Genomic DNA, 14,676 nt, shown 5'->3' with positions numbered 1-14,676 from the left:
ACATTAGGCATCATGTAGACCGCATACAGGCATCAAACAAGGTAACCGGAGTAGAGTATAAGCATCAAATGCCAATGCCAAGTGTAGCTGCCCTGTTTCCAGCACTGTATAACAGTAAATAACAGTCCCAAATCAGCCAATATTTCAGGCCAAAATCATGGCATAATCATGTGCATACATTCCCAAGGCACTAGGCATCATGTAGACCGCATACGGGCATCAAATAGCACAACCGGAATGGAGTATAAGCAACAAATGCTAATGCCAATGGTGCGGCCCTGTTTTCAGCCTGTTATGACAGTTTATGACAGTCCCAAATCTGAAGAAATCAACCCCGAATGATCAAGACCAATGCCCAAAGCTTGAATGACATCAAACATGAAGTCTATAGCCCTCTTGATCAAGGTAGAGAGCAAGAAGCAATGGCCAAGTGTGGAGCTGAAGTAAACGAGTGCTAACAACCTGAAAAAAAATGGTGCAATCTGCCCTGTCGGTGCTGAACTTGCTGCTGCTCCACATGGGCTGAAAAGGGGGTAATGGGGGGCTCAAGAAGGGCCTATCAAAGGCCTATGACAAGCCTCTTTGAGCCTTGATAGGTATAAGGCACAATATGAGGAGAATAAGCTTCAAGGGTTTGAAGCCATGGCTGCCCTTGCTGTTTGCGACCTGTAGACTGAAATAAAACCCTGAAAGAATGATCAAATACCTAAGTATCAATGCCTTGAAGGTGCCTCAATAGGCCGGGAAGGTGCTCGGGAAGCCGGGGAGTGACGGGAGCTCGGGGAGATCGGATATGGCTACCGGGATGGAGATCCAATGCGTGAAGGGAGTCGATGCGAAGGTAAAGAAGCACCGAGTCGAGCTCGAGCAAGAGGAAGCCAAGCTCTGATACCAGTTGAAAGGTGAGAAGGATCGAAGCTTGCACACGAGCTATGGCGGGAGAGCAAGAGCAAGAAAGAGAAAGACAAGAAATGGGAACTCCAACAGTCACAATGTGTGACCGGGCCTTCCTTTATTTACTAGTCACTAAAAAATGAATGTAAAGAATAAAGTGACGTGACGGGCGCCCGCCACCTGCAGTGTGCAGTGGCGGGTACTATCAGTGTAGTAATACACGGGGCGGCACGGCGGAGGCGCCTTTACCCCAACATTTGCTTCACACATCACTACTCTATTTATTCATCATCGGTATCCAATAGTGTTAGGAATAGCTTGTTTATTTTGTAAAAGCCTTTGGGTCTAGTTACTGGTCTCCTGTCCTTTCAACCACCACCTCTACTTTTTGCACCAGAACTTATCACCCCAAAAAAAAGTTCATTGTGGTTCCATCCGCCTTTACAGGACTTGGTAGGCCACTGGGGCAGCCAACATGCATCCTTTGTCCGATGCCCTAGCTTCTCTAGGGTGACCACTTGGACTCCCTTGGTAAGATAACCATTGCCACTATAGACTTAGCAGGCCACAAGGTAGCAACCATGCAACCTTTGTCCGATGTCGTCGTGACTTTGGGATGGGACGCCTCGGAGTAAAAGCACATGAAAAGAAAAACACTTACAACTTTGGGTTGGCCTTCCTTTTCTAGCTCAGTTTTTGGGACATAAGCATTACATGCTGAATTAGCCACTTAAACAATCCCAAAATGCTTAATTGATCAAAATCCTAAAATGGTGTGCAATTCGAGAGAGTTTTAAAATAGTGTGTAATACAAGGTCCCAAAACTTTTTATAAATAGATAGATTGTCCTCCATTCAGTCCAATCTCATTTTTGCAAGTTTCAGGCCCTCTAGCTTCATAGCCCACACCCCGTTGGCAAAGGACATCTCAGCCAAGGCTGCTCAAGTCTATCCATATGGCTCCTATTTCCAGCCTCTAGCACGCAGTCTACAACGATTTCTATTGCGTTTGCTGATCAACCACATCGTCTACAGCTAGCGAACTGCTGACCAAACCATTGAAGATTCAAGGCAAACATTAGTGCACATGTATTCAGATATGCAGGTCTAATTTCCAATCATTGAGAGCATTAAATTCAGCATCCAATCTCAAGGCAAATGCATGTCAAAGATAAGGGTTTAAGGATAGCAAGCTTACATGTTCGAATTCTGTTGAAGGTGCATTGGTTAGGGCAAAGCCCAAGTCCAAAGCATGTAGCACTTCCAAAATGGAGTTTGATGCACACTTAGACAATAGCAACAAAGCATCAACACCACTAATAAGCACCATAGAAATGTCACCAACAGTGACTATAGCCTTTGGTGGACAAAGATCCTGTGGCAAATCTCCTAGAGGAATCGCATGACTCCAAGCACCACTGTCAATAAGCCACGACCTCTCGAAAGACGAGATACCACTACCATCTAATGGATGTGAAGAAACACATCCTCATGGGTAATAACACCACTGTCAATAAGCCACGACCCTCGAAAGACGAGATACCGTTATCATCTAATGGATGTGAAGAAACACAGCCTCATGCGTAATAGCAAGAGCAAAGGCTCAAATGATTTAGCTCCATTCTTTACTCCTGAATAGAGGTGAGGATATTTCTTCCAAATTTCTCTTTGGAATGAGTGCCCTTTCCACAATATGGACATTTAGGCTTCTCTAAATCTGTGTTAAAGCCCTAACAGTTGGCAAAGAAGACTTTGTATCCTATTTCTCCTTCTTGTTCTGGCCTTTTGAATCCTCATCGTTGCCGTCTCCTGAACCTACAATAAAAGCCCTAGTAAGAATGAATCCACTAGTACCAATCTCCTTGACTCGCTCTTCACGCTCCAAAACAACTAGAGCTAATTCTTCCCACACAAGAGTTTCCTAAACCCTAGAGGTATGCAAGCTAGTATAGAAGATATCATACTTGGGAGATGCTAGATGAGTAATGAGTATCATCGCTATGTCCTCCGATGAAATCGTCCTACCACAGAATGAAAGCTCATCTCACATGTCCTCCATCTTGTTGATGTAATCCTGCATAGAAGAGGAATCATCAATAGAAAGCATTCGACATTTTCTTCTCTATGGTGATCCAATGGACAAAGGTCTTCTAATGACAGAAAGAATAGAACTTTGTCCACACCTCCACTGCAGTCTGAAGTCTATGCATAGGCACAAAGACTAAATCTTGTGGACTCATGAAGAAAAGATCATGCTCTGAGGTTGAGCTGATCCCAAAGGGCTACTTGGTCCATTGTAAAACCAATGTCGGGATCCTCCATTAGAAGAGGGATTGGGATAGTAACAAATGTCCACAAGTCAAAGGTACTAAGAATACACTCCACTTCGCAAGACCAAAGGAAGTAGTTTATACCATCAAGTTGATCTTCTTTGGGCATAGAAGTAAGAATGAGCACCTATACAAAAGGTGCCATAATGGTTATTCAAGGACCTGTAGTACATGCCCTATGAGAAATTTGTAGAGAAGTAGAGGGGAGAAGGATGCTCCAATCTTCTCAATCTATCATCGTGTCGATTTTTGGATGATCATGGTGGTCTCCATCAAAATCTGAAAGAGGCATGGGAGCTCTAACTGTTTTAGCCGATTTTGTTTGAGTGCATTTCTTTTCTAGTGTGCTTAGAATGTGTTTGCGCTGGTTCCAGCCATGATGCATTCCATTTTCGGTGGCTGGGCAGTCATTTGAATGGCCAAAAGTTGGGGGTTGCTGCATATTATCATTTTGCGCCAGCATTTCATGAGCAATGGCAGCTGATTGGCCAGTTTTTACTGGATGACTGCATCAACTTTATGGGCCACCCGATCAAGACGGCCACTTTTGGCCACAACTAGCTAGTTATAGCCCCCCTCCACACTTGGATGGATACATTCTTTTCTTGAACATTCAGCACACTCCCTCTTCAGCCCTCCTCTATCTCCAATGTTGCCTTTCTCATCAACTAGATCCAATGCCCTCATTGATACCCTTTCAAATTCAGTGCAAAATTATCACTTCATCCTCTTCTGTCTTGCTATCTCTCTCTTCTCTTTTCTCTCCATGTTCATGTATCCCTTTTGTTGCACACTCTCACATGGTATTTCATCACCTAAGTGAGGACACAAAGGTTTCTACAAGAGACCGCAGCAACGCCAAGAGGAGACCACATCTAGGTTGTTATTTGGAGCAAATTTGTCATGAAATCTGAGCTTGCTATTGTTTTCGGTCCTTTTATGAAGCGTGCAAGACAGCTACAGCTTCTTGCAAGGTGTAGCTCCTTTTTCCTCCACTCGGGCATCCCAACACCAAAACACAAATTTCCTAGTGTAATTTCAGGTCTATTTAAGAGATGAAGTACCACTAGTTCAATGTGTTTGATGAATCAAACAAGGAGTCTATCTATTCTTCAAAAGACATGCGACCTCACCAATCCAACCATCGTGAAGAGCAACATGAAGAAAGAAGAACAAAGCACCATTCTAAAAAGGAACACCACTCTAACAGGCCTTGAAAATCAAAATGGCTCTCTCCTCCACCCACTTCATTGCATATATCACATGGGGCCCATCCTTTTGGCCCTCATATTGCCATGATAGCCTCTATACAGGTGTCTATTCTTCCTACATTACCCAAAGAAGATCAACTTGATAGGTTGAACTACTCCCTTTGGTCATGCAAAGTAAGTGCATACTCCACACCTTTGATCTATGGGATTTTGTTACTACTATTCCTTGACCCATGAAGGATCCCACTCTTGTTCTTTGATGGACCAAGCTGCTCTATGGGATCAGCTCAAGTCTTTTTTATTCTACATATCCTTTGTTCGTCACTAGCTTACAAATTTCATGTACTCAACCCTACTACACTCACAAAAGAAGAGAGAGAGTGCGAGCTAAAGCACAAAGATACTCGATCACAATTTCTCACAAGTGGAAACAAAGGTACTCAATTCATAAATGAAAGTACAATGATCAAAAAATGACAGCACTGACATGCTAATAAAAATGCACAAAATGGAATTTTGTAGAAAACCCTAGGATTCAATGCCCTATCACACATAGTGAACCCTAGCCCTAACTATGCTAGGTGTTTTCACAATCCTAAGTGACAATTCAAGCTAGTTAGGAGGCCCATGAGATGGCCAACAAATCCACCTCAATGTTATGGACTAAGTAATCTAGGAAGACATAGCAAATCCTAACAGGTGTGCCTGCACGCATACACATTCAATGGCCTTGCGTAGACATATTGACAGGCACAAACAAAGATATCAGGTTACCACCTCGAACTAAAGTTGTAGGAAAATCTAGCCAATAGTAAGGAGCTTTTCATCGACTAGCCTCATATGCCTCTAGTTACCAAATCGGTACTAACATTCAATGGCCTCGCGCAGACATATTCACGGGCAAAAGCAAAGAGAAGATATCAGGTTACCACCTCGACCGCTTACCCTTGAGCCAGGGCCCCAGTGCCTAAGCGCATTGGCAAAGCCAGGGAGCAGCCAAGAATGTCGAGCCATTTGTCGCCGCGAACATAGAAACGTCGGGGGTCAGAGGTCTTGAAGGACGCCGGCGGTGGCGGTGATGATGATGATGATGAAGCCTCTGAGGGGGACTCAGAATCTTTTGTGGTGACAGCGGAGTCCTTGTTGAACTCTGCGCAGGGAATGAACCTGAGCTTAGGGTTCCTGCTTGACCGCCGCAGCCACCCATGGCCGATTCGCTGAGAAGTCGATGGCAGCAGCAACGACGATGCTGATGACGACGATGAGACTATCGCCATCCTCGCACGCTAGGAGCTTATGAGTGATGAGAAAGATGAAAGAGGCAAACGTGGATCACTCTTTTCCCATTCTCATCGCCACGTGGGCTGTTGCGCAATTCAATAAGACATGAAACGGGGCCCGCTTGTGAGCGGTTCACATGAGGGGTTTTTTTTTGGGGGGGGCGGGGGGGAATTTAAAACCGCATGGGGGTTTCCAATTTTCTAGGAAAACCCCCCATTCTCACTAAAACCCTTCACTAGAAACCTCATCTAATTTTGTCTTATGCCTTTAACCCCACCTCCCTTCTCCCCAAATTTGGAACGGTTGGATCATTGGAGTTCGAGGCATCTTTTCTCCCCTTGGTTGATCTCCACCCTTTTGGGCCAAAGTGTTGATATATTAGAGCTCTGCAATGACGATTGGTGAACATTTCGAGCTCTTGATAGTTGATAGTTTATATGTAATTAGTTATTTGCTCATGCTATTGGAAATCTTCTCTCTCTCTCTCTCTCTCTCTCTCTCTCTCTCTCTCTCTCTCTCTCTCTCTCTCTCTCTCTCTCTCTCTCTCTCTCTCTCTCTCTCTCTCTCTCTCTCTCTCTCTCTCTTTTGCCCTTTTTGACATGCACCCTATGTTGTTTCCAAAATCACAACCTATTGTCATCTTCTTGCAAGTCATCTAGCAATTTCAAGCTCTTGATTTGAGTGTGGGGATTCTTTCAAGCAATGTGAGGGTTGAATCTTGATGAGTGCCAACTTCCATCTGATTTATTCGTGCCTCCTGTTGGTCGACACAGCGTGCCATCTGTGGTCCCATTAGCTATCCTATCACTAATGGCTCCTTTCATTATCTGTCCTACCACCTACTCACATCTTTCCTATCCCGTCACCAACTATTCCTCCCATTCTATCTCGCCACCTATTTCTCCTGCCATTGGCTACCTCTCCTCATGCCACCACTTGTTGCCATGCCTTTCCCCCCAAACCCCCCCCCCCCCCCGGCTCCAGTCACCTCCCTATGCCTGCAATCCTTGCACCTCCCCCCCAACATTGAAATGGCTTCCCCCTATCATGAAGCACCCTGAATTAAGAAATTGTTGTACACTAAATGGCCATCTAAATCGATCTCTCCCACAAGCATAGCAAGAAGCTCACCCCCAAAAAGGAGAAGGTCTATGCTAGAGCAGATGATTACCAATGCCATCAACAAAGTCAAGGAGTACGAAAATGGATTGAGTATAGTAAATAGGCAGTTGAACAATAAGATTTAAAAGTTGGAATTGAATAATAAAGCCTAAGATGAGGAGATTCAATCGCTTAGGGAGCAACTGCTGACTAAAATTCAACTCAGCCCCAAGTTAGAAAAATGAGAAATTTAACCTAGTATGATCGAGGAGCTCATCTACATCAAAGAGAAAGTAGTACAACTCCAAAAAAAAAAAAAGAGACAACAAAGGAGACCATTTCTTGGCCAGAGATGCTTAAGAAAACCCAACAACAAGTAGAGGAGGTGAAGCAATGGATTCAGATTGCAAAGAAGGGAAAACACCTAGCCCACACATCTACAACAACCATAATCAATGACACATTGGAGGAGGAACAAACAAGGAAAATGAAAGCACTCCATGTTCAAGTAATGTGGCTAAAGATGCATGAAAAAGTGGAAGAGAACACCAAGGAGCTATACACATTAATGAATATCAAGAAAGACACGCGTGTCTTTGCCTAGAGAGTGGGTAAGAAAAGCATAGAAGGGAAGAGCTCAAAAGAGTGTGCACTTATCCTCCACTTGCCCACCATGGAGGCTAGGGTAGGAGAGACTTCCAAGCTCAACATCGCACATTGAAGTGGATTGGTGTGTTCTTGGGTGATTATCTCCATTAACCCTTGTGTAAAAAAAGTGAAAGAAAATCAAAAGATAAGGGCGAGAGGAAAAAGGTGGGCCATCGAAAAATAGAGGGAAAAAAAGCCAAAAGCACAAGAGTAACTCTAAAAGTCTAGGGCGAGTGCAAAAAGGAAAAGGTGTATCTTAAATATAAAAGCGCACCCTAAATTTTTTCAAAAGAGCGCCAGGCTCCCTCCTATGCAATTTGTAAAGTTAGGTGGGCATAAGTGAAGGAACAATGTAAATAAAAAGGGAATAGGGAAAGAGGACCTAGGCTAAAATGGTCGGTCATGTAAAAAAGAGATGGGTGCTAAGGAGGAGGTAGGGCATGTATAAAGGGCAAAAAGTGAATGAAGTAGCTCATTCTTGTGTGTGGCCAAAACTAGCTCTATTCTTCTTCTTGCTTGTGCTTGTACTTGTGCTTGAGAGAGGGTGTGAGAGAGTGAGTGTGTGAGGGTGAAGAACCATGGTGGAGAAGCTCTTCATCTTTCCCCCTCTTATTCTTCTTTGTCTCATGCGCGATAATGGAGCTTGGAGCTTAAGGATCAACCTTACTTGAGCTTGCACCTTGGATCGTGAAGCTACCAGAGAGCTCATGAGAGGAGGCAACTCGATCGGGCATGAAGGTAAGCTCACTACACTTGTAGGTGTGAGAGTACGCATGGTTATGTGAGAGAGGTAGCCATTGCACTTGGCTTGAAACGCTTGAAACAATAAGCGGTCTGTAGGTATTGGCAGTCAAGCAAGAACTCCCACATTTTGGTTCCATTTGCTAGGACCAATGATTCAAGATTTGAGTGTATGCATGCTCTGAAACGAGTATTGAAGTAGGGTTTGCCTAGAACCACTACTTGGGATAGGTAGGAAGTGAGGGAGTCAAAGGGCATTCGATCTCCTTTGCAATTAAGTTTTTTGGTTTCTAAGATTTGGGTGAGTAGGTTGGAGTGGCGTAGGTGTTTGCTTTATGTTTTGGATGCATTAATGTAGGAAGAAACAAGGAAAAGAAAGGAAACAAACAATAGGGTTACTACTATTAAAACAAGGTAAAATTGGGAGAAAAAGGGCTTAAATGCATTAAGGGAGCAAAGAGAGAGAAGGGGGAAGTAACAGAGCAAGAGAGAAGGGATTTAAGAGGCCAAGAAGAGGGGAGAGAGCTCACTTGTGTGTATTCAGTCAAGAGAGAGCTTGAGAGAGAGAGAGAGAGAGAGAGAGAGAGAGAGAGAGAGAGAGAGATTTTTAAGGATAGGAGCTTAGATTCATTCACCAATTTGCATTCCCGCATCCCTAAGCCCTACAGGTATGCTCTTTGAGTGTCATTCAATGTTGGTTGATCGTAGTCAGGACATTGGTTGCAAAATTAGAATAGATGCGATGAGTATTTGAGTGATTTTTCATCATTCTGAACCCTTGTCACCGCACTCGAATGCCACCTTCGGCCTCTAACAACCTCGCCTGACTCGGATAATCCAAGTAACTATCCACTTGGATGACCAAAAGTCATCGAGTCGAAGACTCAGACTCACACCTTGAATCACATTCAGCTTGGAACAGTCGTCCACTCACTCACACCACTTCGGACTCAGACAAGTCGGCCTCGAACGGCCAAGGCATCATGCTCAAACATATATGCGACTTGGACTCGGACGTTCAATTTTGCAACTCAGACACTACAACTTGGACAAGTTTGTAGAATGTGTGTGAATTATAAAAAGGTCAATGCTATGACTAAGAGAGACAACTATCCACTACCCTACACGGAGCACATGCTCGAAAGAGTGGCACGAAAAACACCTTAACGATAGACATAAGACATCATTCACGACACAATGGGATGCATTTGTTTACATAGTCATACCATTTGGGCTGACGAATGCACCGATTACCTTTCAACGCCTCATGTGTGCTATCTTCAAAGACATGATTAAAATAGAATTGGAGGTATTCGTTGATGATCTATGTGTCCATTCTAGTTGGAGGGAACACCTAGATAAACTTCACGTAGTCTTTGAGTAGTGTAGACTATACAATCTCTCCTTAAACCCCCTGAAGTACTAGTTTTGGGTAAAACATGGATGTATCCTAGGGCATGTAGTGTCTAAGAATGGCATTGCCATAGACTTCTCCAAAGTCAAAGTCATTGTCAATTTACCACCACCCACGAACTATAAGGGAGTTCAGTGCTTCTTGGGACACACAGGATACTATCTATGATTTGTTCTAAACCATGCATTAATCTCTAGACCCCTTTACAAATTGATGATTATATTTGAGTGGACTGAGGAATGTCACTGCGCTTAGGATGAACTAAAGAAGGCTCTTATGAACGCACCGATCTTATGAGCCCTAGATTGGAACATAACATTCCATATGCACATTGATACGTCAAAGTTTGCCGTGGGAGCTATTTTGTGCCAAGCTGTTGAACATAATCTCAATTATCATGTGAGCTTTGCTAGCAAACAACTTACGAATGCTAAGATGAAACACTTCACGATTGGAAAGGGAAGGCCTATCTATGGTGTTCGTTGTAAATAAGTTTCTTCATTATCTTTTAGCTACACCCTTCACCTTCTTCATTGACCATCAAGCTTTGCTTTATTTGGTGAACAAACCTTGTGCTACATGACACGTAGCTAGATGGTTACTTCTCCTTCTAGAAATTGACTTCTCCGTGGTTGTACACAAGGGTAAGCAGCATTTCATGGTAGACCATATGTCCCACATACCCACAGGAGAAGTGGCTGAACAAGGCATCTAAGATGACCTACTTGATGCCATCTTTTCAGCATGACTAGTGATGAATGAGACCTATTTAGAGCTGATCTAGCAACGTATTGGGCAGATGACATAGTCCAAATCCTAGAGCATGGATTGCCTGAAAGACTTATAGAGAAGGCTAGGCTAAAATGCCTTATCCTCAAAATTCAGCCCTATTAGTTAATAGTCGGCCAGATCTATAGGCTTAGATAGGATGGATTATTGCAAAGATGCGTATGTGAGCATGAGATGCACGATGTACTTGTTACTGAAGCGCATGGTGGATTGTTGGAGGACACTTCAGTGGAGACACTATAGCATGCAAAGTGCTGCAATGTCAATTGTGGTGGCCCACCCTCTTTCGCGATTTAGCTATGGTTGTGAAGCATTTGTACTTTTGGCCATTTTTTCTCTTATTTCTACTGTTGAGCCATCTTTTTCTACTTTGCCCTTAAAATTTTCTTTTGCTTCCTTCTTTTTATTTTTTGCCTTTCTTGCACTAGGGCTAACATTACCCCCCTCCTAGTCAAGTGTCGGTCCCATGGCATTTATGGGCTTTGTTGATGAGGGCTCGAGTGGTTGAAGGGTTGTCATGGAGATCGATGATGGGGCCTTACAAGGATTGGACATGGAGAAGAAGAATATCAAAGTGGATGAGATTGTGGAGACCAAGAGTGGATTGAGTGGGTGACAGGGCCTTCAAGGTCAATGGGTTGTTGTGGTTGGTCACGTTCACCTAAAAAGGAAAATAAGATGCACTACCTAGGGGGTGTATCTATCTTTCCGCACACTGCATTATGTTTGTGCCAGTGGAACTGCGAGTTGGGTCAAGCATGGGATGTTGTCCCATACTCGAGGACCCAGTTCGTGTAAAGGGAAGATGTGGTGGGCATAGCTTAGAGAGATAGGTCTAGCCATAGGCGAGTGTGAAATCTCTAGGTGTGTCCTGCCCTTCATGAGCCCTAACTGTGAAGTGGGGGAACAAAAGGGCTAGGGGTTAGGCACAGAGCTAGCTGACTAGGGCCATCGGATGCATCTAACTTGAGAAACCCTAGGTGCAGTGTGGTTGTGGCACTTTGATGTTATAGTGGACTCCATTCATTCTTTCCCTTTTTTTTAATTTTCTATTTCCTTTTTATTTTATTTTATTTTTTTAAATTTCCTTTTCCTTTTCCTTTTTTGTTCTTTTATTTTTATTTTTGGTACAAGTAGGAGGAGACAAGCTAGATGTCATCATCCTCATGCTCTTTAGGAGCTTCACGAGGGGACCTAAGGGATTTGCGAAGGAAGGCGGGGCTTAGCATGTAGCCCTTCTGATTAATCCTTACATTGAGTGGGGTAGTAGAGAGGAAATGATGGTTACATTTCAAGAACTTACTATCACTCATATCTTCTAAGAGACTCATGCAAAATGTTGGCAAGAGAGCGGCCCTTAACATTAGGCGGGTCATTGCACAACTGTCTATCCCTACATTGATGTCAAAATAGAGTAGTGGTGAGATCGGCCAATTCCCTACGTTTTCTTTTTGCCTCGATTATTCTTTCCAAGGCAGCTAGGTCTTCTTCTTGGCCTTCTCCTTCTGTAGATGGAGGCAGGGGTGGGCTTTGTTCAACAAACTCACCTTCAGGATCGTCAAGCGACTCCAAATCTAGGCCTTCCTTTGTTGGTGGTTTTGCTTGGGTGGTTATGGTTAGCTACTCCTGTTGTTCTTGGTCTCTAATTCCCAGCTACTCTAAGTCTTCTCTAGATAGCCTTGCTTGCAGCAAAATTTGTCTTTGTTGCTCTAGACTTGGGCTTGAGCTGGTTTTGGGGGTGTGTTCCTGGAGCCCATACTTAATGGCTCTTCTTGTGATCTCTAATTTCTTCTTTAGGCTTCTACGTCATCCTCATCTCCCGTTTGAGTTACATGAAGCACAATATTTAGAAAGGCCTGTTATTAGACCTCTAGCCCCGCCTCTATTGCTTTGGCCCTTGCCTCTACCATGATCATCCACTTTCTGCTAGAGCTAGGCATTCGGCCAGGTCTTTGACCCTCCCAATATTTCTCTCTTCCTAGGCCTTGTCCCTCTCCTCTATCCTTCATTAACTGTTACCCAACTCTCTTGATAGTGTTGCCATTACTTGTTCTTGTTCTTTCCAAGTGTTAAGCATTTCTTCTTTGTCTTGTTTATGGCAGGTCAACTCTTTTTATAGTCTATCCTGCTCTTAGAGAGTCTCTTGAGGAGTCGGTTCTCTACCTCTAGCAACTTTTTGGTTGACTCCTTATCCTTTTGGGCCTTAACTTCCCTCCAATAACTCCCTGAGCAGTAGTTCTTTTTGGCTTCTCTCCTTGCAGTATTGTGCACGAGCTCGAGTCTTCACTCTTTTCAACTCCTCTGTGAGCTCATCTGCGAGCTCATTTGTGGTCATCTTTGATTGCTCAAGGACCCCTTCCATGTCCTTTTGTCCCTACGTGAAGCTTGAAAAATCTGTTCCAAGCTTGTTTCTTCCTCTACCTTCTCCAACGGAAGCTTCTTGGCTTGCCCTATTCGAAGTTCTTGTGTGTCTTCTTCCTTTCTCACCTCCACCTCCTTCTTTGCTTCTAACCTCCTTCTTTAGGTTGTTCAGCTATCTCTGATATTATATAGTCACTTGCTTCATCTTCTCAAGATGATAGGCAATGAACACCTCTTTTTCAATCTCCAACTCTACTAGAGCGGCCTTTCTTTCCTCTTTCATCTTTTCTAGCTGTCCTTGGAGCTCTTGTATGTATTCATCGTAGTGAGTTGCTTGTGGCAATGCTAGTAGCATGGATGTCATTGACATTTCCACATTGGGCTTCTTGGGGTCCTTCCTAGATTCAGTGTCCCCTTGCAAGCTGGCCTCTTTGTCCCTAACACAAGTGCTCCACCACTCGGTACTAGGCCTAATTGCTTTGAGCTCAACAAGGTCTGCACCCATGCCACCAAGTTACTTTGGTCCACTTGGACTCTCGAGGTCTCTTGAGTGGTTGGGTGCAACAGGGCCTTTCCCTTGTTCAACATGATGGGTTCTCGAGACCTCTCTTCTACAACGATGCTTGATCCTGGTTCTTCTCGTGGGCTTCTCTTTGTTGGCTCTCAAGGGCAGGAGGCCTCCTCAATTGACAGCCTCATGGCCAGGGCTAATTGCTCATCATCTTCTTTTTTCAACCTCTCCTCCTCCTCTACATGCTTCCTCTGTCTTTCGTCCTCTGCTTTTCACAATTCTTCTTTAATCTTCTTTAGCCGCTCATTCTCTTCCTCTTGCTTCTTCTTTCACTCATCCTTCAGCTTCTTTAACTCTTCTAGCTACTTCCTCTTTCTTGCATCTTGCTCAACTTCTTCTCTCTGCACCTTTGTTGCTTCCTCGTGTACTATGTTTCCTGTGGAGAAGGAGACTGGAATCTGCATCTGTAGTGGTGAATGAGTTGGTGATTCATGGACAAGGGAGCACTTTGGAGTCTCTTCCACTACAAGTTTTTCTAGGTCTCCAATGGCCTCTTGAATAATCACACTAAGCACACCTCCAAATCCTATGCTTGAGGCCTTGCTAGATGGTTTCTTTCATTCCTTCCCTGTTGTGGAAGTTGGGGTCTCCCTATGTGTTGGTCTTGGATAATGCATTTGCTGAAGCTTCAATGGTTTTTCACACATAGCCGTTCCAATTCACTTCGTCTAAGGACTTGGCCACGAGGCTCTCTAGCAATGGCACTCCAATCCTGCTCATTAAAGCGTTGTAACTTTGACATTGGAGGATTGTCTTCGCTTGCACCCTGACCTCAGGGTCTGGGATGTCGTCTAGATTGACTCGATTGTTGGTGTAGGGGCCTTGTCCATTCCTAACATGCTATAGAGGTTCCTTTTAGGCCACCTCTCAATTTTGTTGACCAAGCCCAGTGCTCTTTCCACCAGTTTGGGGCTTAGTTCAATGACCCTGCGGGTTTCTTCTCCTTGTCTCACCGCTATAATGGTGCGATTCCTATCAGCATCAAAAGTTTGTAGGAATTATACACACTTGCTATAATCCACAGCTTGTCCGACCTTCTTTATATACTTGCTCATGTTGCATTGGTTGACAATCCGCTTCACATCCTGTTCTTCCATGACCATGTCTTCCAAGTTCATGATGTTGCCGAACTTGAACTGTTTGAAGGCCCTTATTTCTACCATTAGGTCATACTTAACTTGCTCTTCTTTCGTAAATGGAAGCTTGTTGCCTTTGTCTTGACCTGCCATGTTAGATTCCTATCATGACATGACAACTCATCATTAGTTTTCTTGAGACAACTCTTTGCGACAAGATAAGTAGATAATGTGAATGCAAACTATGGAAAGGTGAAATG

General features: G+C 43.9%; 1 protein-coding gene across 1 annotated transcript in view; it reads right to left on the bottom strand.

Annotated features, from left to right (window-relative positions):
- Positions 1 to 5,761, bottom strand: part of LOC148021028 (Thioredoxin family protein) — an 89,347-nt gene extending 83,586 nt beyond the window's left edge. Inside the window, exon 1 of the mRNA XM_087698869.1 lies at positions 5,380 to 5,761. Within this exon, the coding sequence (XP_087554995.1) occupies positions 5,380 to 5,711 (332 nt within the window). The 5' untranslated portion in view covers positions 5,712 to 5,761. The remainder of the gene's footprint in view (positions 1 to 5,379) is intronic.
- Between the last annotated feature and the right edge of the window lie 8,915 nt (positions 5,762 to 14,676).

This window comes from Lygodium microphyllum, chromosome 18 (assembly GCF_053477565.2).
Source record: "Lygodium microphyllum isolate KBCC chromosome 18, Lygodium_microphyllum_v1.1.10, whole genome shotgun sequence".
NCBI lineage: Eukaryota > Viridiplantae > Streptophyta > Polypodiopsida > Schizaeales > Lygodiaceae > Lygodium > Lygodium microphyllum.
This window is presented reverse-complemented; position numbering and strand designations above follow the sequence as displayed.